We start from the raw sequence: 26541 nt of genomic DNA on the forward strand, positions 1-26541 counted from the left end.
AATAGTAAAACATATCGCCTTTTGCTTTTTTTTTTTTTTTTTTTTCACTTTCCACTGATAATAACAATTCGTTCTCTGTATCTCGAAAAACACTTAAAGATAAAGTATTGGCTCAATCAATGTTTATAAATAAAACAATAAAAAAAAGGTAAAGTCAAGGCTTCTGTCGTTTTCTTGTAATGCAGCTCTCTTTCTAGGTGAGATAACGTGGTGGGGAACGGCCTGTGTGAGTATCGAATTCAAGCTCCAGTCGTTGTTGGGAGTCCACGTTCATAATAAATAGATATCGTCCTTTATAACCTAGCCGTTGCTTAACCGTTTCAGGACCGACAAGTATTTCAAGAAAGTCGTAGACCTTTACGTTGGCGGCCCTGGTACCCCTTCTGTCACGGGGACAACAATAATACCTCGTAAAGGTTATGGAACACAGATTGTAACGAGCTAACTTTCGTGCCCCCGGTGCCAAACTCGTAGATGATGATGATGGTTTTCTTAAAGATGAGATTTTGTTTGTTTGTTTGTTTGTTTTGGAAATATGTAAGAAGATAACACTGTTGCTTTCCATACGCAGTAAAAAGGATATTTTCACGTGTACGCCAAGGATAAAATTTCAATACCAAGTGAGCAAGATATTCCGAACCTGTTTTCTACGAGAATCATCCTGTACATATTTTTCGAAATATTTTAGTCTACTCTGACGTTGGAAGGCTTATGGGACACAGATTCCAACAATGTAACTTTTGTGCCTCCTGTGCCCAACCCATAAAGAAGAAGAAAATTTAAAAAATCGAAAAAAAGATATATTTTGTGGGACTATGACAACACTTAATTTTCGTACGCAAGAAAAAAGTTGTCACATATGCGCCAGACATCACTAGTTACTATGTTCATTTATCTTATGCTTGTACCTCATTTGGAGGGAGAGTTCCCCCAAATGCTGAGGTGGACGGGGAACTAAAAACATCCAGCTTCCTTCCCTACTCCCTGCTGGACCCGGTGAAATTCTCAATGTTTGAAAGTTTAATACTAACTAGAGAGATAGATGCCTAAATGATCTTTCTAGGTTAATTATGAGACGAGTTACTGAGGTTTAAACTGCTGGCTCAGCCTCTGAGCCATTGGTTCTGAAAAGGTTTAAGGACGCAAAACGCAGATGGTTAAAAAAGGAATAGTAAGAAAATAGACTATTTGATGTGGTAAATAAGTTAGAAAAAATTAGGCTCTTGTAAACTTATATGTAGATAAGTGTTGGCTGATTTCCCTAAATTCCTCACTCTTACAGGTTTAAATTATTTTTCGCTATTTCTTGCCAGAACTGCATTCATTTCTTGCATTCAAAGCGTAATCTTAGCACGAACACGCAGGTTTCGTAATCCGTTGTGATATGATATTTTGAATTCTTTACACTTTGGAAGTTACACATTTTTATTTATTTATTTTTTTCAGTTGCACATTATCCGAGAATTACGTGTGTTTTTGTGTGTTACCAGTATAAATTTTGCCAGATAACCTCGTAGACCTCACTGTGCGATGTTGTATCCATAGCATAACTTATATAGTTAAACATGCGTTTCTAGATCCCTCTGATTTTTTTTTTTTATTATTATTATTATGTTGTCACCGGCGTATATTGAGGGATGGATTGGATGTTATTGGGCCCGTTCAGCAACGAGGTTGTAAGAGTCGTGGACTTACGTGAATTTTTTGTGAATTTGAAATTGACATACTGACAAATATTGACCAATTTCTGTTGAAATATTTAATTCTCCGATTTCTGGAACGAAGAGTAGCAATAACAATCACCAAGCTTTTTGACAGGGTGTTACAGAAATGTATTACAAATTTTTTGGGACCAGATTCCTCACATGAAAGTAAGAAAAGAAGTTCATATGGGTCTGTGCTTAAAATTGGATAGTTTCGGAGTTATAGGGTGCCGAAAACGTGAGACAAGTGAACTTTAAAAGTTCAAAGCTCCACTACCATGGGACCTATCGTAGTCGAGTCAAGACATCACTGAGAAACAGGTATGTGGACCATCCAAATGTCCATGTTTAAGAATGCTCCAGTACTTGCACACAAAGTTCTTAGACAGGTAGGTGGAGAGTAATCAAATACTCCCAAACAGCCTCTCAAAAAATGAATGTGCAAGTACCGGAGGGTCTGAAAAATGGATATTTGGATAGTTCACATACCAGTTCCTCAGTGATGTTTTGACCGGGCTGCGATCGGTGCTATAGTAGTGGAACTATGGACCTTTAAAGTTAATTTTTTCACGTTTTGGGCACTCTAAAACTACGAAACGATCCGCTTCCGACCACAGGTCCGTATGATTTTTTTTTTCTTATTATTTTGATGTAAGGAATCTTTTCCCAAAATATTGACAGATTTATGCAACACCCTGTATAAGTGCCCTGGGAATCGTAATCGAATGATTAATTCCCTTGGTAACCACTCCTGTTCCCATCAACTTAAGTGAAGAGTTTTAGCTTAACAAGTAGTTTATTATTATTTCTTGTAGTGCCTTTAGTGCACACATGGAAAGGAAAGTATTTGACAGTTGACAAATTTTCTTTTGCCAATAACTCGGGAACAAATTAATTAATTTTGATCTTTTTGTTGTTATCCTTAGAATAGTTATAATTGGATAACTTGCCAAAATCGGTACTCTGATAAGTTAATTTATTGTTGAGTTACTAGGAATAGAAATTTTGTCAACTGAAGAATACTTTCTTTCGTGACGGTACCTGGTCCCGGATTCGAATTCCGGTAAGAGACGACAAAAAATTCAATTTCCCAATAATTCACTGGGACGTTAAACTAACTTTTTTTTTATCTCACTAAAATCAGCAGCCATTAATTTAAGTGTTAATTTGCACACTAGCCTAAAACTTCACGTTGCCAATTATATCTAAATAAAAGCAAGCTTTGACGCAATTATGTATACACGCTAAGGATTAGTAGTTTTATGTTTAACATAACTTTCCAAATTTTACTTCTGTTACTTGCTCGTGGACGCTATAAAATACATGTATATTAAAAATAAACAGAAACAATATATCTACAAAGATTGTTACAACGTTAAATGAAGATGTTGAGTAATATTCATGTAGACTAATTTTGTTATAATTAACTAATTAACTCTATGGCCTATGGAACCCGGAGGTTCAATGCCGCGTTCACAAAGCCTCTCCACTGACTTCTATCCTTAGCTAACTGCATCCAGTTTCTACTTTGTATTCCAATCTCTGCGAGATCCATCTTAATATTGTCCTCCCATCTGCGCCTAGGTCTTCCTAATGGTCGTTTTCCGATTGGTCTTCCAGTCAAGACTTTGAAAGCATTTCTACTTTCTTCCATTCTAGCTACATGACCCGCCCACCTGAGCCTCCTAGACTTGACGACTCTAACAATGTTGGGTAAACCATATAAATTATGTAATTCCTCGTTATGAAGTTTCCGCAATTCCCGATTTCCGTTTCTCTTAGGTCCGAATATTCGTCTCAGGATCTTGTTCTCAAATACTTTCAGTCTATGTTCTTCCCTCAGAGTAAGTGACCATGTTTCGCAGCCATACAAAACAACAGGCATGATTATCGTTTTGTATATTTTAAGCTTCAAATTCCTCGACAGAATTCGCGACGACAAGAGATTTGGAACCGAATAGTAACACGAATTCCCTGCTTTAGGTTGACATTTAATTTCTCCGTGAATATGATTTCCATAAAATTTTGTTATACGTCTGTTACTTAGTGATTACCAGAATTTTCAGTGTAAAGTCTCGTCTTTTTCAGCGGCGTTTCCTTAACGCATCTACAAGAAACACATCACATCATATCACATAGCATTCATTGTAGTGTGCAAAATGAAAGAATGGAATGTTAGTGGATTTTCATCGTGTATTAATCTCAATATAACATACCTGTACCTTCAGGAAAGTTTTTAGTAGAACCGAGAAAAGTTTCACAGAGCTCCTATAAAAGCTCGAACTTTTGACACTGCAACCTTTGTTACTCGTAGTGTGCAAATATTTGTATATATTTTTATTAATAGAATACATGTTTTTTGTCGTTGATAGTCCTATATGTAATGAGTTTACTGTAGATACTTTAAGAAAATGCCACTGAGAAAAATGGGAGTTTACATTGAAAATTTTGGCATTATTCAACTAAAAATGTAGTTTAATTTTTGAAATATTATGAATTGTATGCATTAATCAATGTATTGTTACATGTCTTAGTAACGTTTGTTGCTTGGTAGTCATTGTAGAGGCTAATTCTGTTTAGTTGATGGTTGCTACAGAAATTTAAGAAACAATGTTTATTTTTCTTGTTTCAGTCGTCAGTTCGGGTTTCTGAAACTTAACAGCCCTGAGCAAGCAAAGAAGAAAGTGCTTGTGCTTAAGGTAAGATACATGTTTCTTATAAATATACATTGTGTAATTATTTAACAATGAGAACAGCATGAAGTATATTTATCAGAGATTCAAGTTTTCTTAGGCAAGAACTCTCCAACCCATTAAACTGTAAGTAACTAAATCTGGTGTAGAAGCCAGCATTAATGGCAAGGAGAGGTGATGTTTCTGACCACACATCAACTAAAGGTTTGAGAGCCACAAGTCGGCTGGTAGGCCATGGACGCCTACAGGCTGTTACGCCAGGAGTTTAGTTTTTATGAATCAGTCAAAATACCTTCCATCAAATGTCAATATCTCAATTAGAAAGATGAAAAAAAAAGTGTTAGGAGATCAATAAGTTAATTACTTTAAAAGCTATGGCTTAGCGTGTAAAGTGAGTCTACAATAAAAATGAGTTACGACGAAATTAATTCTGAAATAATGATCCATGTTCCAAACATGGCTAAATCTCTTTGTGCGTTTTTGTACTGGACAAATATCAGCGAAGAAAGCTATTTGACTTCAGCATTTTTGTTCTTTCATTAGTCATTTGCCTTGGCGTCGAATTAGCTTACTGTTTATTTCTCATTTTGAATTATCAGTTCTAACAGTGGTGCACAATAGTAGGCAAATTCCATTGCCTGTTGAAAGAGCATGCGTATCTCACACACAGAATTAGCATCATCATAAGTGTTCTGCCATTATTGGCTGTCACTTGATACAACTTATAAGCTTCCATGCTCCACGATCTTCCGCTAACCTATTCGTCTTCACGTACAATTTTTCCGTTTTGATATCGTCCATTAGGCCTAATTGTAGTCTCTTTCGCCTCCTCCCTCTTTTTCCTTTTATCATACCCTCTAGCACATCTCTCATGATATAGTTCCTTCTTAACCAATGTCCCTACCAGTTTCTGTTCCTCTTCTTAATAATATCTAAAATTGTTCTTTTCTCTCCCATTATTTGTGACACCCTTTCATTCGTTTTTCGCTAATTCTGTCTATTCTTCTTCACACCCACATGGGATCACCAAATTACTAAAACCTTTCTGCTTGGTAATCATAAGATAGAATAGAGATTTTCAATTGTATTTCATACTTCAAGTGCAGGACAGCACAAAATCATCTCGGGCATTCGACTAAAATATTCCCTCAACGTCAGAAATCGTTCACCATATGATTTATTCCCTTTCCTGGCAACACTTACTACTTGTATTTGATGTAGTAGTACTGATCAATGACTACGATAGGATAAAACAATGGAAATGAAACCTTATTATACAGTTACTTAGATTGAGATTACACACAGAACTATCTCTGGCTTAGTTATATTGTTGTGGTGTAGGAAGGAGAAATTTAATATGAACCACATATGCTTCCAATTATCTAACAGAATAATTTGGAAAGAGTGAACCGGGGACTGGGTCATTTCTCGATATAAAATTTAACTTTGTATCTATCTCAACAACGTATTATTATGAATAAATAAATTGAACAATGTTATAATCATTACACGAAAAAATAAAATAGTTCAGATATGGGAGTATACCAGTCAATAGCTTATTGAGCCTAAAAAAATAACGAGCTCGTCCATTTTTGAGAAAAATTGCTCAAGTAATTTTGTTCGTATATGGATATTTCTAACTATCTTACAAGGAGAAAGCAGACTTTGGTAAATGAACTTCGGGGCCATTTTTTGCAAGGTGACAGCGCACATTTAAAGCGTTCATATTACAAACTGGGAGAGCACAATGGTCTAATTTAGCAGAGAAAAAGCGTCTTAAAGTTTTCGACTCTCCGTATATGTCGCATGTTGCGCAAATTTATCAAGTAACGGCGTGACAGAATAAGTAACATCTGTGACACGTGCCAGGGATCCCGGGTTCTATTCCCCTGGAGTCAACTTTTTCGTTTTTGCTTGAACCAGTAAAGTAGCCACTTACAGCTACAAGTAAAATGTTAATTCACCATATGTTTATAATGAATTAAAACAATAGAAATATTCAAATCAGTTGTAAAATCTTTCAATGTTCCATGTTACCTACCAACAAAATGTAATCTATTTCGTAAATATTTTGATATCACGAGTTACATTATGGTTACCACAGTCGCTGTGTAAAAAAATGTTCTTGACGCTTCGTGTCTACATCTGTTGACAGTGTGTCTATTACAAGCACTAACGCAAATGGCACGGGGGGATGAGTGGGACATGTCCCCTCCAGTCATGAAACTGAGTGACTGTCCTAATAGTCCGATTTGAAAAGTGAGTTTTGGGGAGAAATGTGATGACTTGTGTCCGATTGTCACAGAGGAAAATTGGATGAAATTAATGATCTCCCAGAATAAGCCTCAGACCTGCCCGGCTCCCAACTTTGAAGACAACTCTGCTCCCATGATCCTCCACAATACTGTTTTTCAACTTCATAAATATTTTGAACATCGCTTTAAAACAAAATATGGGAACGGTCTTACCCGTCCTCCCCGCCCCCAAATGTTGGAAACCGTCGCCGCTTATTGCAAGGGGAATAAGGGGGAAATCTCCTTTGGTTATAGTAACAGTAACATCCAGTATTACCAAAGGGGATTTCCTTCTCATCCTCCTTGAATTTCCTACACTGTCAACAGATATAGACACGAATCGTCAAGAACATTTTTTATACAACGACTGTAGTAACCATAATATAACTCGTGATATCAAAATATTTACGAAATAGATTACATTTCGTTTTCTAGTTAAGTGGAACATTGAAAGATTTTACAACTGATTTGAATATTTCTATTGTTTTAATTCATTATAAACATATGGTGATTTAACATTTTACTTGTACCTACAAGTGGCTACTTTATTAGTTCAAGCAAAAAACGAATAAGTTGACTCCAGCGGGAATGGAACCCGGGACCCTTGGCACGTGAGTTACAGATGCTACTGATTCTGCCACGCCGTCAGTTGGTAAACTTGCGCAACGTGCGACATATACGGAGAGTCGAAAACTTTAAGATGCTTTTTCTCTGCTAAATTAGACCATTGCGCTCTCCCAGTTTAAAATATGAACACTTTAAATGTGCACTATCACCGTGCAAAAAATGGCCCCGAATTTCATTTACCAAAGTAAGCTTTCTCCTTGTTAGATCATTATGTAAGGAAATTCTTCTACATGACTTGATATGAATGAAAAATTACGAGTGAGAAAGTTTAGTGCAGTGGCCCGTATCATTTATTCCATTTAAATACCGCTTTTTTTAAAAGGTAAATTATAGACATTCAGGTAAGCGGCTACAGCATCATCCCTGTTTATCCTAGGATCAAGATTCGTACCTCATTCTCTTCAGAATAGAACATCCATTCATACGGTACCATTCGTACTTCCCTATCATGTCCCTGAGGGGAAGGGGGGATTTCAGAGAAATCGAATTTTTTATTTTTTCAAATTTTGAGCCCCACTGGACCCCCCTGTTTTAAGGCACATATTTCAATGTCCACTGAAAAATACTAAAGGGTGTACTAAGTTTCAAACTTATGTTTTGAATAGTAAAGGAAGAAAAAAATATTTATCAATGGGCCCCACAGTGCTCCAGATTACCACAAAAGACGCGAATCTCAGGTTAAGAAAAAAAAAATCCTGAGACATCCCTGTGTATCTTAGGGTAATGTTTTGTAACTCATTCTCTTAAGAACAGCCTTTCAAACGGTACCATTCACGTGTCTCCCTCGTGTATCTAAGGCGGGAACATCGCGAAAAAATGTTTTTTTTTTTTTAAATCCTTTTTTAACTTTTGTCCCTCAGGACGCCCTCTGTGTTAATGCAGAAATCAGAAAAAAAAATTTTTGAAAAATACTAATCGGTGCACTGAATGTTTGTACAAAATTTTAATCTTCTAGATGCAAAAGTAAGCTTGCCAAAAAGTAATAAAAATATGTCTCATAACCCCATATATCTGGACGCAGAAAGGCGTGAAATCATACGTAACGTGTTCTACAATTTCTCTATGCTTGAAAAAACAAAATAATTCGAAGTGAAAGGCTTCATTCTTACCTTTTTAATCGAATAATGAAAACACTGCTTTAGTACCTAAAAATAGGTACTAGAACTCCAAAGAATTATTTATCATACGTGTTCAGTTTATAAAATGAAATGTTCCGTTCCAAATGGTAAGTGATATATTACAAGGGTTTGAAACTGTTATATGTTTTTCTTGGTTCGTACATCTTGGAATTCCCCACCCATTGATATGAGAGTGGCATTCTTTGTATGAAGCGTGTGAACTGCATTTTCTTAACTGCTGAGAACAATGAAAACGACAGTCTCTGCCTAGCCACTATGGACTCTCCTCAATATCCAAATACTTTACGATTATTTTAACAAAGACTCGATCTCACCGCGGAAAAAAAAAAAGAAAAAAGTTAATGAAAAATGTTGGCATTTGCATGACAGACGGCGTGTGTCATTAGCAGATATTCTCTACATCAGAAAGTAATCAAAATGGCTTTGAGGAGAATAAAACAGGGAAGTACTTCGAAGGGTTTCATTCTGTCCACCGAATGTACGGCGAAACAATCGGGCAAAATAATGTTCGCCCATAACTTGTCTTGTAGAGTTGTATTGGGATCCAGCTCTCTTGGATTATTAAAAATGTACCAACATTTTAGTATTCCTAGTATACTGAAATAATTTCTGATATATCGGATATATTTAACGAGTTTTCAAGGCGCCGCGGTGGCTCGGTTGTGGAGCGTTCACCTCTGGTGCAGGGGGCCCTTGGTTCGATCCGAACTCGCACCAAGTGAGCTTTCTGGTGGTCAAGCACCGTATGCGTGTGCTTTCAAGGGGTTCTTCCGTTTCCTCCCACGTTCATTCATTTCACTGTCTTTAACCTACCCAGCATAAGCGTGGAACGTAAAACTTAATTAGTTAACGAGTGTTTATTTTCAAAGACCACAGGAAGAGAACAGAGCAGCCTAATCTAGTATGTGATTTTCAGGACAGGATTCAAATCCTAGTGTTCTTTGGGGGTCATGTGAACCGAGGTCCGTTCTGTGGTATTGCATTAATATCAGTCAACCAGTAATGTCCGTCCTTACCTTTAGCCTTTCCTCGGGCGGTTGGGTGGTTTCGTATAAACTAAGGTAAGGTAAATCCAAATTGATCCTGCCTGGGGAGGAGAGGTTCGTTCCACTCCCGAATGAGAAGTCTACGGATAATAGTTTCCGCTAGTCACGTGATAATTCGGCCGATTCCTGGTTTTCAGGAACCTCCAGATTCGCTAATGAATAGAGCAACCCAAAAGCATAAGAAGCAATTTAGACATGTGGTTGGTACCTTGAACATGGTTGTGATTATTTAAGGGTCCAGAAGAAACTAATTTTAAAAGCATAATTTTAGAAAATAAAGCATAATTTAAAATATATAGCACAATTCTTGGAAAATTCTGTATAACTACAAGTTTAACATACTATATTAAAATTTTTAAAACCAATATTTACAAGGCAAAATCATTGAGAGCATAACAATGCAACAATGAAAAGCTAATTTTTATTTCTCTAAACTTTTCGGTGTAATCCTTTGATGTGGAGAAAAAGAAAGAAATGAAGAAAACTTTCCGCCAACAACGAATAGTACCCAAGAAATCCACACTATATTGTTTGTGTACCTCTTGAACTTGAGTTTTCTGTATTTTTTTGTGATATCTTTTCCTTTCCCTTTCTAGATATACATATATGCACCTCTAAGGGGCACACAAGTGAAACAAAAACTTACTCGAGTAAAGCATATCTCTTTACAATGCATTAAGTAGAAATTTCATTAAATATGAAAGAAACTGGTTGCATAAAATATTAATAAATAAATCAAGATATTTAGAATATTTAATGTATAGTAAATATTTTACATTATACACGATTAATATAAAACAATGACTGAAATTAACAATAAAGCATAATTTGAAAAAAAAAAGGCATAATTACACCAAAAATAAAGCATAATGTGGGTTGCTCTACTAATGAAATTTCCAGCTGTTATAAGAAGAGATCAGAAGGAATTAAAATAAGAAAAGGATGTGGACTTGAACCTCTCCTGTTCAACGTTTATAACCCTATAGAGAAGGCTATGAAAGACTTCTTGGATAAAAACGAGAAAGGCGTAAAAGTAAATGGACAATAAGGTTTGCTTATGACATAGCGCTGATAGTGGAGAACGAAGAGGATTTGCAGGTAGCACTTTCAAACCTGAACGATCAACTGGCAAAATGAAGATAAATAAGAAGAAAACCAAAGTGATAAAGTGCATAAGAGCAGGATCTGAAGGAGTAAACATATGGTTAAAGGGAGACAAAATCGAAGACGTTAAGACATTCCTTTATTTAGGAAGTATAATATTCTCGGACAGAGGAAGTGAAAATGACATAATTTTGAGAATAGCGTAGGTTAAACAAGCATTCAATAAGAAAAGACAACTTACGTCATTGGACGTTGGAAAATTATTTATAAATACTCAGGTATGGAGCGTGGAGTTTTACAGATCAGAGACGTTGACATTGAGGAAAGCTGGGAGCATTTGAAATGTGGTGTTGGCGCAGAATGCTGCACATTTCATGGACCGAAAGGAAAAGGAATGAAGACCTACTAAAGGAAGCTAATGAAGGATGACAGATCTTGAAGATAATAGGAAAAAGAAGAAACAGCATGCTTGGCCATCTTATTCGGCACTCCGATTGGATCACCGTGTTGATATAGGGAAAAGCAGAAGGAAAACCAGGAAGAGAAAGACCAAGAATATCTAGATGCAGTTATGAAGGCTAGAACTTATCGAAGTATAAAACAGCTATCCCAGGGGAGAGAAAAGATTAAAAATTTCCATGTTGCACACCAACCTATAGTTGAGGTGAGAAAGAAGACGGCCCAGTGCTCTGTAGGTTGAACAGACGGATGATTAAGACTTACTCGCGTGAGGTTTTCACAGACCCCCAAACAGGTAACTTTTGTGTTGCTAGCCACAAGTCCTGGTGAAAAAAATATTTTAAAAAAATGTCTCTCAAAACGAGTTCGAAGAATCTAATTGCAGCAAATACTTTTTAAAAGATTTCTGTGCTAGATTGTCTTAATTATTTAAAAAATATTTTTTTTATTGTAAAAAACTAATATTAATTTAAGGGCCTATTGGACCTCCGCGCGAATACTGGTGTCACTAGAAAGGGCGCGAGTACTTATGGGTTAATAAAAGTAGAATTGTTATGAGATGATTAGTGGAATGAGAATGTTGGAGGAAACAAACCCATGGACACTGTGTTGTCCACCAACCTGAGATTGAACCAGGGATACCTTGCACCAGAGGTGAGCGAGTACCCATTGGCGGATCTTGAAGGTAAAACCTGGTGGGGGGGGGAGCCAGAACCCAAATTATGATAGGTTTATCATGAGTAGAGACCGGATGTTTAGGCACTAAAAACCTGGAAAATAGGCACTAAATTTTTTTTAAAAAAATAGGCACTAAAATGTATCTCGAAACAATGAAGATAAATACTCAATACCATTTAAAAATAGATTTCAAGTCATAGATAATGTTCAAAGAATATAGAAATATACTTGTTTGTTAATATCTTCTTTTATTGTATATATGAAAACGAAGCTTGTTATGCATTCCATGTATACTGGATGAGCCTGAAAGATGTGCACATACTTCGGGAGGTGATGTATGACATTCAAGAGGACTTTTTTGTCTTCTTTTCATGTCACGAATCCCCTTTCGAAGTATGTGCACATCTTTCGGTTCCATTCCAATTGTGAGGATTCGATTTTCGATTCCAAGTTGGCACCCCTGTCACTCGTACACGACGCAGAATTCGACAACATGCAACAGGACTTTTTGTCTTCTTTACATGTCACGAATGAACTCCCAACATCCATCTGTTCAGTTTCAATTGTCAAAATTTGATTTTCGATTCCAAGTTGGCATCACTGTCACTCGTACACGACACGAAATTGGACAAAATACAAGAGGACTTTTTGTCTTCTTTTGATATCATTAATCACCTCCCAAAGTATTTGCACATCTTTAAAGTTCACCCTGTATATATATTGGAACGTACCACTTGCTTGTGTTTACAAACACCTAATACACGTATATAAGTGTGTATTATTATATGTTATATAAATTACAAATTTTCCCAATGACGGCTTATTTTGAAGAAAATGCATAGAATAGGCAACATTAGGCACTAAAGCAATTATTTAGGCAGTAAAGGTCAAAATAGGCAAAATAAAATTGGCTTAAATCGAAACTATACACCCATATAAACATTAAAACGTTATTTTTGATCATATCTTTAATATTAAAGAATAGACATTTTGTCTAACATCCGGTCTCTAGTCATGAGTTTACTACTTGTCACTCAAAAATCTGGGGGGGCCTAGTCCGACTGAGTGTACCACTGAGCTAGGGTGTGCCCCCTTTCTGATTTTTGTTGGACTCTGTCAGGTTGTGGGGTAAAGCGTACTGACGCTGGATATATCTGTAAACTCCTACTACATAGGAAAATTCTCTCCACTAATAGATGGGCTTTCGCAGTGGAATAGTGGACGTATCACATTATTCTTCCGAAAGGCTTTGTGGTAGAGTACTGGAATTCCAAAAAGAATATTGGCATCTAGTTACAACTACGGACTGAAGATGCTTACGAGACGAGACTACATATAAGGTTGTCTCGTTTTGTAAATTTTCTAGCGGTCTCGTCTCAGTTCTCAGAGAATTCTTTCGCGTCTCGTCCCGATTCTTCAAAAGCATTTCTAGTTTCGTTTAGTAAATTTATGTTCAAAATCTATGCTTTAAGGTTAGTGTAAAGGGACAAGTTTTGCCGATAGATGTCACTACAGTCTTCGTATCTCTCCCATGTATTTTTTATCTTTCACGAAAATTTACAATTTCTCTCACAAATTTCAACCTAGAGACTTCAAATTTTTAGAGAAGTAACTTCGTAACCTATTAAAGGGAACAACCCGTGCCGATTTTTTATTTAGAATTTTCTTCATTGTTGAAACAGTTCGATTATTAAAGGTTTGGATATCCATTTCAACAATCAAGTCATTTCAACAATGAAGAAAATTCTAAATAAGATCGGCACGGATTATTGGCTTCGATAGATTATGAAATTCCTTTTCTAAAAAAATGAAGTCTGTAGGTTGAAATTTGTAAGAGAAATCGTAAATTTTCGTGAAAGATAGAAACTACATGGGAGAGATACGAAGACTGTAGTGCCATCTATCGGCAAAACTTGTCCCTTTGAACCAACCTTTAAAAAAATCATCTAGGAGTAATTAGAATCCTACCGGGTCACGAGAGGTTCATGAAGATTGCTGTATAACAATACAGGGTGTCCGAGAAGTCCTTCCCTGATTACAGAAATTGGTAACTCAGGCTAGAAATAAGATAGAAATATGAAACTGGTGTTGAATTGTTTACCAACTATAAAAGTTTTGGTCACATCAGTACACTTCCACATGAGCACCCTTGGTAGCACGTAGCACATCTAGCCGATATTCAATTTCCATCCACACATTAGCCAACATCACTGGAGGGATCGATGCAACGACTGTGGTTATTCGTTGCTGCAGGGTTTCAAGATCTGGTACACGTGTTCGGTAGACCTCATCCTTGACATAACCCCATTTTTGGCATCTGTAATTCACGTGAGGCCCTGCGCTCCGATTTCTTAGGACTTCTCAGAAAAGACTGCTGCACAGCCTCCACCGTGGCTGCTGAGGTTCTTGGTCGACCAGACCTCGGAAGGACAGCAACCGACCCTGTGTTCTTGAACTTCTCATACCAGGCTTTAATGCTCTTGACATCAGGTGGAGTCCTCCCAAATGTTGTCTGGAACTGTCTCTGCACCGTGGTTGGTGATCGTGTCTCATGGTGCCACAGGACACACTGTGCCTTCTCCTGGTTGGTTGGCATGGCTTCTTGGGCTTCTTACTTACGTCCTACAAACCTAAAACAAACAAAATTGAGACTTGGTAAAACAGAACAGAACAAACCTAACACAGACAAAAACTTTTATAGTTTGTAAACAATTCAACACCAGTTTCATATTTCTATCTTATTTCTAGCCTGAGTTATCAATTTCTGTAATCAGGGAAGGACTTCTCGGACACCCTGTATATAAACCGAATTTATAATTGGAGTATATTGTGTAATGACTTCCGTGTCTATAAACAGTAGTAAATGTTTTCTATTATGTTCGTGCAATCACTTTATCGATAATCTGCTTCTTTGATATTGCAAGCACGGTGGCTCAGCGGTAGGCCACTTACTTCTGGTACGTGGGATCGCTAGTTCGATTCTTGACCAAGTAAGTTTGAGGTGAATAATATCGTGTCCGTGGGTTTTAATGGGATATCCCCGTCTCCTCCCACTTTGTAATTCCACCGATTCTTCCATAAGCATTCACTTGCCTTAATTATCTGTCTCCCTTAGCCTAAAGAGTAAATTGTGGGGCGTTAAACTGAAAAATTCCAGTCACCACGACTGTCTGACGTCAGGGATTTTTCAAGTGTGGACAGGAGGAATATTACTAGAAATTCATTATATATTGCATATGTTATTACTTTGAAACTTCGACTTCTTCTTTTCAATAACCTCACGAGATAGAGTTCTGACAAGAAATTGAAGACATCCGAATCAAACCTGGTCCATCGATAAACATAACACATATATGTTCATGCACAAAAAATTAGGTGCCATGAGCAATGGAGTAAGTCCCTGGAGCCCATTAACCTTGTTAGTATAAAGGAAATCCTAGACTCGCAGTGCAATAGCTATTGCATCAACATTGTTCATAGGAAAGTCTTGGTTTATAGTTCATTCTCTTCAGCATGAAGCAAGCTTTCCAGAGGTGCTATATATTAGAACCCATAACATATTTGAACTGGGAAAATTGGGAGAATATCGGGAAAATTCCCTCCACAAATTCCTTCCATTAACTTTGGATCCCTCTGGAGTGGCTCCGGGTAAAAGCACACAGTCCAAATATATCTCGAAGAATACTATAGTAAATAAGAAATGCGTGTACCAAATTTTGTAATACATTTGGATTATGTGCTTTTACCCGGACCCACTCCAGATAGGTCCAAAGTTAATGGGAGGGACTTCTGGAGGGAATTTTCCCAACATTATCCCAATTTTCCTTTGTCTGTTCCGTGAGAGTATATGAACATATTTTTAATGTTTCTGTCGTCAACTCTGATTGTGAATAATATTTGAAATATGGTGTTATATTTGCAAAGATTAGATCGTGAAATTATTGGGTTTTGTACGTTTTCTGAGGTCCACAAAGGAGCGGGTGGGATACGTTAGGGATCAGAAAAACAAGTACTTGAAGCGTTAAAAGCCTTCAGCTTCTCTTGTGACTTGTGACAAATAAACAAGATCGCCGTGTGACATGTGAGGAACTTCTAATATCACGAGGATTGCATCTGCAACTGTACTGAATTCTGACAAGTGATTTACAGAAGAGAAAAATTTCTGCCCGATGGGTTCACTATTTCTAAAAAGCTTCGCAAATGCGGTTGGGAACTGTTACCTTATGCTCCGTATAGTCCGTACGTGAGTGGACCAGACTGCGACCTGCTCCCGAAGTTGAAACAATGTATATGCATGGACGTCGGTTTTTATGTCTAGAGGAGGTTTCTGCAGCCGTTAACTGAACCATTCGACAGCTTTACAAGGATGACATCCTTGATGGAATACAGAAGCTAACGGGACGTTGGGATTTCGTCATTGCCAAACAGGAAGATTATACAGGGTGGCCCAAAAGTAGGTACACAGTCCCATACTTGACCGGCTCATGGCATTTTATATAATTTACTTATTGCTATCCATACAGGTAGTGACTTATTCTTTATTTTTCTTATCCTCTGTTTTCACTCATACTTCAAACTTGAAACAGAACTAATAAACTAAAATGTCAAATTTGATCAATGCAGGACTGTATACCTACTTTCGCGCCACTCCGTATTGAAGGCATGTAAAGAGATCCCCCTCTAACAAGAAACGTGTAAGTCAGAAAAAATTAGTGTGAATTATTTAAAATATGACCCTCGTACATGAGCAGCCTTACTCATACTCTTAATGTATATGACTATGTTTCGTCATTTCCAGGTCAGGGGGCTATCCTTTAATCATTTCGGGTCCTTTTATATTTCCCGAAATGAAATTAATTTCTTGTTTTACGTCCAACGATTATACTGTTTAGGCTAGAGGAGACTGATGATTAACGTGAATAATATTGAAAAGTTGTAGAATAATAATGTGTGAGAAACTCGAGAAAACCCACGGACACAATGTTGTCCAATTCATTTGGCCCGGAATCGAATGAGGAACTCTTAAAACCTGGGATGAACTCTCTACCACGGATCACTTGTGCACCAAGTTTGAGTTGATCTTAATTAATTTGCCGAATTATAGAGCTTCGTGTGCAGTATGTTTCCACAGTTAAAGCTTATTGCATTAACCTTTTCAGGACTAACGGCTTAGGGGTTTGAGCCAGCAGTTTAACCTTTAGAGAACGGCTAGGGATTTCAAAAAAATCGTAGACCTTCACGTTGGCGCTCCTAGTAGCTGTGCTAATTATCACAGGGGCATAAAGGATTCCTCCTTCGAAAGCTTATGGAACACATATTCCAACCGCATATATATTTTGTGCCCCCCGTTTCAGACCCATAGAATAAGAAAATAATGAAGGAAATGAATTTTTATTTTTTGCCTTTCTGGGACTCTAGTAACCCTGTTCGCCGCCGTCGTACGCCGGAAAAAAAAAAATCTGACATGTAGCCTAGATATTGGGTGATATCGTATATGTTTTAAAAAAAAAAAGGTAGGGCCAATAGCAAGGGATATAAAAATTCGGAACCTCATACCTCCGATAGTCACCCTGTATATTTTTTGCTATTGGACTGTGGTCTAACCTCGTGTTGGCAACCCTAGCGATGCCCCTAATTGTCACAGAAATATAAGCCATACCGTGTTTGAAATCTTGTGGGGCACAGATTCCAACGAGGTGACTTTTGTGCCCCCCTACCCAAGTCATCCCCGACCCGTAAAAGAAGAAGAAAATCAAAAAATTAAAAAATTACATTTTTTGAAGTTTGTGCGACTGTAGCAAAACTGTTGTCGTACACAAGAGAAAAATTTCTTACATATACGCCAAACATTTGTGACCATTGTACAAAAAAAAAAAAAAAAAAAAAAAAAATGAAGGACGTAATACAACGGAGAAAAAAAAATCGTAACATTGTACGTCTACGTGAACCATCTTGTTTATTTTTCTGTGGACTGTAGTCTACCCTGACGTTGGCAGCCCTTGCTACGCCCCCAATTGTCACAGAGATATGAGCCATACCTCAATGGACACAGATTTCAACAAGGTAACTTTTGTGCTCCCCTTGCGTAAGACAAATAACAGTGTTGCCATAGCCCCATGAACTTGGAAAAAGTGTATTTTTCCTAGACTTTTTTGACTCTTCTTGTAGTGGTTGGGCGCGGGTGGCACAAAAGTTATCTCGTAGAAATCTGAGCTTTCCAACGAGGTGAGGCTTATATCTCTGTCAATAGGACTGCCAACGTCAGGGCAGACCGAAATATGTTTCGAAAAATATGTACAGGGTGATTCTCGTAGGTAACACGTTCGGAACTCGGGAATGAACTCTCACCCGTCATTTTTTACATGATTGTAACCAATAGTTGCCAGCCTCATAATTTCCAAAAACAAAAAGATCTCATTTTTTAAAACAATCTTTTTTTTTTCTACGGGTTTGGCACGGAGCACAAAAGTTAGCTCCTTAGAATCTGTGTTCCATAAGCTTTACAACGAGGTATCGTACTTATCCCTGTGTAGAAGAGTACTAGGGTCGCCAACGCAAAATTCTATGATTTTCTTGAAATCTTTCTCCGTCCTGAAAAAGATAACACAATCTATTAAACCAGGGATGAAAATCCGAGTTCAAAATGCTCACGATGTAGTAACAAAAAGAAGAAGAAGAAAAAAAGGACTAACATTGAATATTGCACGAAATGAACCGTGAAAACCATGTCGGGCGTGACTCGACAAAATTAAATATCGAGAACTATCCGACAAAGGGCTGCAAAAAGTTAAATTATGTGTGTGTTGCAAATGTTGTATTAATGTTTCACTATATAATTGTGATGCAATTTCTGAATGTAAATGGAAAAGTACTTACAGGTCATTTCCTTCTTTTTTAGGCTGTTAAGTATCTGGAACGAATGATAGTCCAGGCCCAGAGTCAAAAGGAGCGTAACAAGCGACTCGGGAAGGAAGATAATAATAACAATGGCGAAATGCCTATTGAAGAAAAACCAACAAAGGAGATTAACATTGAACCAAAAACTTACTGCAAATTGGGACATTTTCATTTGCTTCTGGAGGATTATCCCAAAGGTTAGTTTCTAAATTTTACTGAAAACAAAGGAGTGATGTTAAGTCTCGTAAGTGTGTTCTACAGATATAATTTAGTGAGAAGAGGGAAACTGTTCCTCCAGACTGTGTTACCTATTTGAGATGAATGTTTTAACAGTTGGTAGGTGTTCGTTTTATTTCATGGAGATATTTTAATTAAAGTCTAGGAGATTTAATTCAGTAGCAAAGTGCAAAATCCATGTGATATAATTACCCCTTTTTTGTCAATCAAACTTGAATTTTGATTGACCACATTGGCTACCCAACCCCTGTCTGAATTAGTTGTCCCACGGGCGTCTCTGGCGGGAGGGGCCGGCGAGAGGGACGCCTCCCCTCAATATTTTGAAGTACAAAATATTCAATATTTTATTCTAATTTAATTTATTTACTAACGACAGAATATCATATAAATAATAATAATTATATTTATTTGGAATATAATATTCAGGCTGTGAAACGTTTGTAATCGAGTTCTTGATATACCTTAGGGGGTCTGTAAAGGTAAGCAGAAAGGTAACAAATGGAATCGAAGTTAATAAACAGGTTGGGCTAGGTAGTACCATTTAAATCACTTTCTTTGATGTTCTCCCCTCCCCCACATGCTAGAGACGCCAGTGAGTTGTTCTATCTAGCTAGGTATAGTAAGTGGGCTAGACTCTGCCTTCAGACAGATCATTTACGGCAGACAAACACATATTCTTTTTCCGTAAAGTAGATCGAAAGTCGCGCATGCAGAGTAGCTTTAAAACTCATCTAATGAACGATTATTTAATTTAGTTGAGTGATTCATTTCATAGTGAATTGGCGTATCAATAATTTCAAGTTTTAACGATCTGGAAAGGTTGAACTATGTAAGGCGATCAAAAGTCCTGTCTGTTTCGGGTTCGAATCCCACTCAAAATATGTTTTCTTCTCTCTTCACCATTTATTTTATAGCGTTTTTCGTAGTCTGATATGGCTTACGACTGGCCATAACCATACGGCGTAAAACTGAAAAATAAATTAAAAAAAAAATGCCTTTAATAATCCCTTGAGAACTTTATTCCATTGTTCCTTTCCCCCTGCTGTTAATGTTTTCCATGTAAAAGGACTTCATGGCGTATCAGCGTTTCCTTAAAGTAGATTATAGGCTCCTTTAATTACTTGCGTTCCAGTGACGCCCATGCGGATGTCTTAAAATACTCCATAGCAAATTACCAGTGACATGCATGGGGATGACATAAAAACGTATCCTTTATTAAGATCGTATTAATTCTGGAGATGGTGAATTTTTTTAGTGGATGCAAGGCATGCCTTAGTTCTACTATTTCTCCTTAGGTGACAGCACCTTATCCATAGAAAAGCAAGAAAAAAAGTTTTTCTCAGTAGATGGCAGCTTTAAGGGAGCCATGTGTTTGTTTCGACGATAAACAATTGGCAACTTCGAGATCGTATTTCGAGATTGGAGAAAAGAGAGAGAGAGAAAAAAACATCCTTCATCTGTGTTGCGAACCTGAAGCAGCATGAAGTCCCTTCAGAACATCAAGATTTCCCTTATTTCAGTTCTATTGTACGACAATGCAAATATTTATTATTATTATTATTATTAGCAATAATGTGAATGTTATCCTTACACTTGGACAATAACTATACCCTATATAACGGTTCAGATGGTCTTTTAAAAGTATATGAGAACTGATATTACAGCACGCACATAGGGAAATGACACCTGGAACGCAAGGGGAATAGAGAAAGTTGATGCAAGAATACGTAACATTGTTCCCTGACCAACTCTTTGTTTTGATGTTGCTAGTCTTTTTAATATTCAGCCTTTACAATCTTTTTTTTTTTTTTTTTTTTTTTTTCAGTATACTTTAAATCATAGCGTTTCCCAAACTGGTCTGCAGACAACAAACAAACCTTTTGGTCCTTTTATATTGAAAATTAGCTTTAAAAAAAACAGCCAAAATAAATGATAGTTGAAATTTTCAAACAAGTATAGGTTATACAAATTCCAGAAGCTTCTACGTATTTTCGTGTATTAATCTTTCTTTAGAAGTCCTGAGTGGCTGACTGATCAACACCTAGGCTAATCCGCTTAAACTAGAAATTTAAAATTTGGACAGTACATAGAATTTATGATATAAGATACCACACACACACACATATATATATATATATATATATATATATTAATTAGACAAGGAAAGGAGAGGAGGAAATATGGGTGTCTATTATTATACTAAAAGATCTATATCTCCGAAATTCGGAAGGATGGAGACATGAAATTTTGGTATGTAGATCTCAATTTAAAATAATTACACGTTTTGCAATATATATATATATATATATATATATATATATATATATATATATATATATATATATATATATATATACAGGGTTTGTATGATAAGTAATGAGACCAGGTCTGGAAACATTGTTTTATTGATCTGATCTGTACAGGGACTTAAAAGCTTTCGAAGTACTCTCCTCTTGCGTCGATGCACTTCTGCAATCGATGTTTCCACGCTGCAAACGCCCCCTGGAAGTCAGCAGCCGGCATGTCCTTTAGAAATGTGGTCACGGCTGCTTGGATGGCTGTGACGTCTGCAAAACGGGTTCCTTTCAAGCGTGGCTTCAGCTTCGGGAAGAGGAAGAAGTCGGCCGGGCTCACATCTGGGCTGTAGGGTGGTTGTGGAAGGACTTCCACCCCAATCCGGGTCAAAAAGGAGGTCACTAAGAAGGCGGTGTGGGCAGGGGCATTGTCGTGATGCAACTTCCACCGGCTAGCGATCGCCGGTCTTTTCCGCTTGACGCTCCTGTGCAGTCTCTCAAGGACTTGTTTGTAGAAGGCGGCGTTGACGGCTTGTCCTTGGGGTACAAACTCCTTGTGGACCACCCCCACATTGTCAAAAAAAAAACAATCAACATTGTTTTCACCTTTGACTTCGACATTCTGGCCTTCTTGGGGCGCGGGGACGCAGGAGTGTGCCACTCCGCGCTTTGACGTTTCGTTTCAGGGTCGTACTGGAACACCCACGACTCGTCACCTGTTATGACGTCATCTTCAAAGTTAGGGTCACTGTTCATGAGGTTCAACAGTTCCTGACAACAATCAACACGTCGTTGCTTTTGTTCGTCAGTCAACACTCGCGGCACCAGTTTCGCACAGATTTTTCTCATTCCCAATTGTTCCGTCACAATCTTGTGCACTGTTGTGTGGTTCATATCGAGTTCATCAGCAATCAATCTCAACGATAATCGACGGTCTGAGTTCAGGAGATCCCTCACTTTTGCCACAGTTTCGTCCGTAGTCACTGTTGTCGGGCGTCCAGCCCTCTCCAGATCCTCAACGCTTTCCCGGCCGTTCCGGAACGCACTGTGCCAACGAAACACCTGGGCTTTGGATAGGGCTTCCTCTTTGTAGGCCTCCGTGATGAGAGAAAGCGTCTGAGTAGCCGTTTTCCCCAGGCGAACGCAAAATTTGATCGCATAACGCTGTTCGATGGAACCCTCCATGTTTGTTGATTTTCCGCCGTGACAAGAATGTTCACAAGGGCTTTGTCCAAGGCTTGTCCGCGCTCCACTAAGGCTCGGAGCCAACTGACGCGCGGTGCGTTGCTTTGCTCGGACCCCCCCCTACATCCTCCATCACCGACAAACCCGCTCCAGCGACACGCGCGCCGCGGTGCGGCGAGTCTCATTACTTATCATACAGACCTTGTACCCCCTATAAAGGAATTTAAAAAGGGTTAGGCTTCACTTGTTACAACAGGATGACAGACATGAAGAGAGGTAATTTTCACTTTTCATTTGAAAATAATTGAAGTCGAGTTTCACTTTTTTTTTTTTTTAATATATTTCCTCTACAAGGTAAAAAAAAAAAAACTGTGGGAACTGCAATTGTTAAAATAAAGTAGTTATATCTCGAAATCGCTTAAGGCTATTGACATGAAAATCAGGCTTTTAATTTAAAATAATAAGAGACGTGTTTCAGCGTTTGCTGATGTTTTCTATAGATGGTATGAAAAAAAGGGTGGGGGTTGCAATTGTTATTAGAATATGACCATATCTGGAAATACCTTAAGAGGAGAGACATGTTAGGAGTATCAAACATGATATATAAATTTGTTATTCGAAACTGGTCGGCATATGCCATAGTGTTTCGAAAAATTCCGCTTTTTAAAGGAAAGAAGGGAGCGATTTTTAATTTTTTTCTGTGTACTGAAATGACCTCGCGGTTGTGGATCTCATAATCAGAGGGAACACTGTTGAACCATTTGGTATAAATTTTTGAACACACATGAGTCGACGCGCACCCAATACTACAAGGGGGCTGCTCTTGTGGATAAGTATTAAAAAAACTATGAGCCGGAAAGACATCAGTTAATTTTGTCGATTTTTAGTTTTTAAATTTTTTTTTCTGATGATGGATACTATGATGTACCTATACTGTTTTTAAACCTTGAAATTATACTGTGTTTTGTAGAACGACCTATAACATTTTTAAGTATTATTTGCTTTGTTTTTCTTCCAGCAATGTCAGCCTACCAAAAGTTCTTCAGCTTGAAATCTGACTACTGGAAGGATGCGAATTTTTTGTATGGTCAGGGACTCGTCTACTTCCATTTCAACGCTTTCCAATGGTGAGTACTTGCATTTCATTACGTACTACATGTGTGAAGTTGACATTCACATTTAATGTACAACGTCACATGGGATGGGCTGTTGAAAGCCATTAGAGTCTTCTTGTGATGTTTGACTCGTCTGACATTATTACCAGGGGTTTATTCAGGAAGCATTAAACTGTTTATTTTAATTATCCTCTTTTATACAGAGGAACGAGCAAAATATAAACGTTAACCCAACATATATGTATACGGAAAACTAACTGTGCTTTGTATCAAATATGCAGATTAAATTTGTTAATGGTGCGATAGTCTGTTCAGAATCGGTAACAAGGTAAATGTATTTATTGTATTCTTTCACGAAGTGGTTGGAAGTGTAGGATTCGTTGGAAGAATCTAGAAATGTCTAGAATTTTAGAAGTCTTTTAGGAATAGAACTCGTGAAGCATTCGGTAGTGAACGTTACGACTTCGTCATTGAACGAAATGGACATTTCATAAAAACTGTTACGGAATTAGCTTGGTAAATGTTGTGTGTGCTAGCAAAGTATTCAAACCACAATTGTTTCATGTGTATTGGAATTAATTTTATGATGTTCGATTTAAAGGATCACTTCTTTCTTTGATGTGATTGAATTCGGTGAAAGATCGGAAATTTGCATAGACACATAAATATACACACATACGTACACCCATAAATTTTAGCATTTCTTACTGGTTTTTATGATATGCCTCACAAAACAAACACACATAGATGGTTAGCGCCAAAGGGGCGTAAGTGCTGTTGAGAAAATCAAGTTTAAAAATGTGGTAATTTTTATGTTCACAATATCTTCTTAATGTATTGTCCTCTGAAAACCATATTTAAGTTACACTTCAAGTTTAGTTCTGTCACAACCAAATTCAACCCATAACATGTCCGCATAGCATTAAACGCAGAATATCAAAATTCGGCAGTTACTCCCCTTTGGCTGTCAACCATCGATATACATACAATAGTAAACTCATGCCAGAATGCATGCCAAATAATCATTACTTGTTAGTGAAGGTAGTTTTGGTAAAAACGAAGTGGGTATCTATTATATTCTATAATGAGATGAAGTTGATAGTAGTTAGTTAACTCCAGTGAATAACACAACTATGTACAGTTGTTACGAGGAGCAGCAATGGACTAAGGTAGCCAAGTAAACGATATGCAATAATATATCCCGAAATATATTCTCCGCCAATATGTGCTTTATTATTATTATTATATTCCAAAAGCTACTTAAACTTATATACACCACGAACCTTCAGTCACTCGATATGTTAACATTAATTGCAGTAAGCTCCAGTCACACGAATAAGAATTCAATCAAGCAGTCAACTGGTTTTCACAGAAAGTGCTCCAAACCATAAGAACCTCGCTCGTTGATGAAGGTGATTCATCCAGTGGATCCGATTGATGTAAATGTCTGTCTGTATTATGCATCCCAGTTGTACTTAAACGTAATGTTTGTTACATACCATTCCCTTACTTCTATATAACCAAACTTCTTCATGTGTTGAACACGTGATGGTACTACATTTTTTTATACGTATATTTCAGGGCACTTGCAATGTGTCGCCCCCCAACTTGTGTTTTTTCATATTATCTTGTAGTATATATTTAATGTACACTCATTTCCAAAATTATTGTTGCATGTCTATAAATATGTTGTTCTAGGATGTAATTCGATAGCGAGTTCGACCGTTATTTCTTATAATGTTAGTATATGTATAATCGGCAAAGACATGTATGTGGCAAATTTCATGTCAAAAGAGCAGTAAATAAGAACAATAAAATGAAAATGAAATTCGTTTGTCCATTTAGCAACATTTTATTATATTCATTATAATTTTTGTATTTGTAATCCTTTTCCTATAAATTTACCACAAATATAAATTTCCAGATTATACACATAGTGTCAGTATTAAAAGTACCCTGCAAATTCATTATCAAATTATATCCTTACAAGAAGACAGTTATAGATATGCGACAATAATTTTGGACATGAGGGTACATTATTTTGTTACACATTCACTAAAGTAATTTAAGTTCTCTGTTGGAAACGGAGAATAAATATTAGTAAAAATACGTCAGAAGGTACAGAAACACACAACTTTCTTCCACCAAAATTTCTTGTCATTCCTTCAACGATAGCAACAGTGAGAACTGATCTGGAAAATCATATAAAGTAATGTTCAGGCAATAACACATATGCCTTATATTTAAAGGTATATATTGTGTCGTTAGGAGTGAAAGGGAGACGTGCAAAATCTAAAGAAAACTTGTTCACTTAGAAAAAACGAATGATTTGTTGCAAATTTGGTAGAACAGATGAAAAATTAGTTGCAAATTTAATAGAAAGGGTGAAAAATTAGTTGTAAATTTAATAGAAAAGTTTTTTAAAAAATTCAAATTTAATAAAAAGGTGAAAAACTTGCTTCAAATTTAGTAAGAAAGGTGAAAAATTTGTTGGATATTTAATAGAAAATGTGAAAAATTAGTTGTAAATTTAATAGAAAATGTGAAAAATTAGTTGTAAATTTAATAGAAAATGTGAAAATTCTTGTCGCAAGTTTAATAGAAAAGATGAAAAATGTGTTTTAAATTTAATAGAAAAGATTATAAAAGAAATGTCGCAAATTTAATAGTAAAAATGAAAAATTAGTGTAATTTAATAGGAAAGATGAAAATTTTGTTGGAGATTTAATAAAAAAATGTGCGAATTTCATGGCCAAGCGGTTATCGTATGCGCCTTTGGCATGGAAGACCCAGGTTCAATTCCCGGTGAGAGCTCATGTGGTTCGAATTCGACGTTAATGAAGAGGTCCGGTCTCATATAGCCTCGCTGCTGAAAAGGACTTTAAACTCGAAATGAACACAACAATAGCAAAATTGAAAAGTTTGTAGAAAAAAATGAATACAAAAGGTGAAAAAATTGTTGCAGATTTGATCAAAGCAGAAAGGACAAGTATTTTGGTGGATTTAAAAGTTGCGTTGCTGCATTTGAGAATGTTTATGTGGTGCAAGAAACAGTGTCATATTCTTGTAG

General features: G+C 37.0%; 1 protein-coding gene across 1 annotated transcript in view; it reads left to right on the forward strand.

Moving 5' to 3' along the window:
* The window catches only part of Utx (Utx histone demethylase), a gene marked incomplete in the record, with an annotated part of 320022 nt that overhangs the window by 9032 nt on the left and 284449 nt on the right, over nucleotides 1–26541 (forward strand). The window contains 3 exon segments of the mRNA XM_081756709.1: nucleotides 4336–4402; nucleotides 18642–18837; nucleotides 23375–23483. Coding sequence (XP_081612835.1) covers nucleotides 4336–4402; nucleotides 18642–18837; nucleotides 23375–23483 — 372 coding nt within the window.

This window comes from Thermobia domestica, chromosome 4 (assembly GCF_964235325.1).
Source record: "Thermobia domestica chromosome 4, izTheDome1.hap1.1, whole genome shotgun sequence".
Classification (NCBI taxonomy): domain Eukaryota; kingdom Metazoa; phylum Arthropoda; class Insecta; order Zygentoma; family Lepismatidae; genus Thermobia; species Thermobia domestica.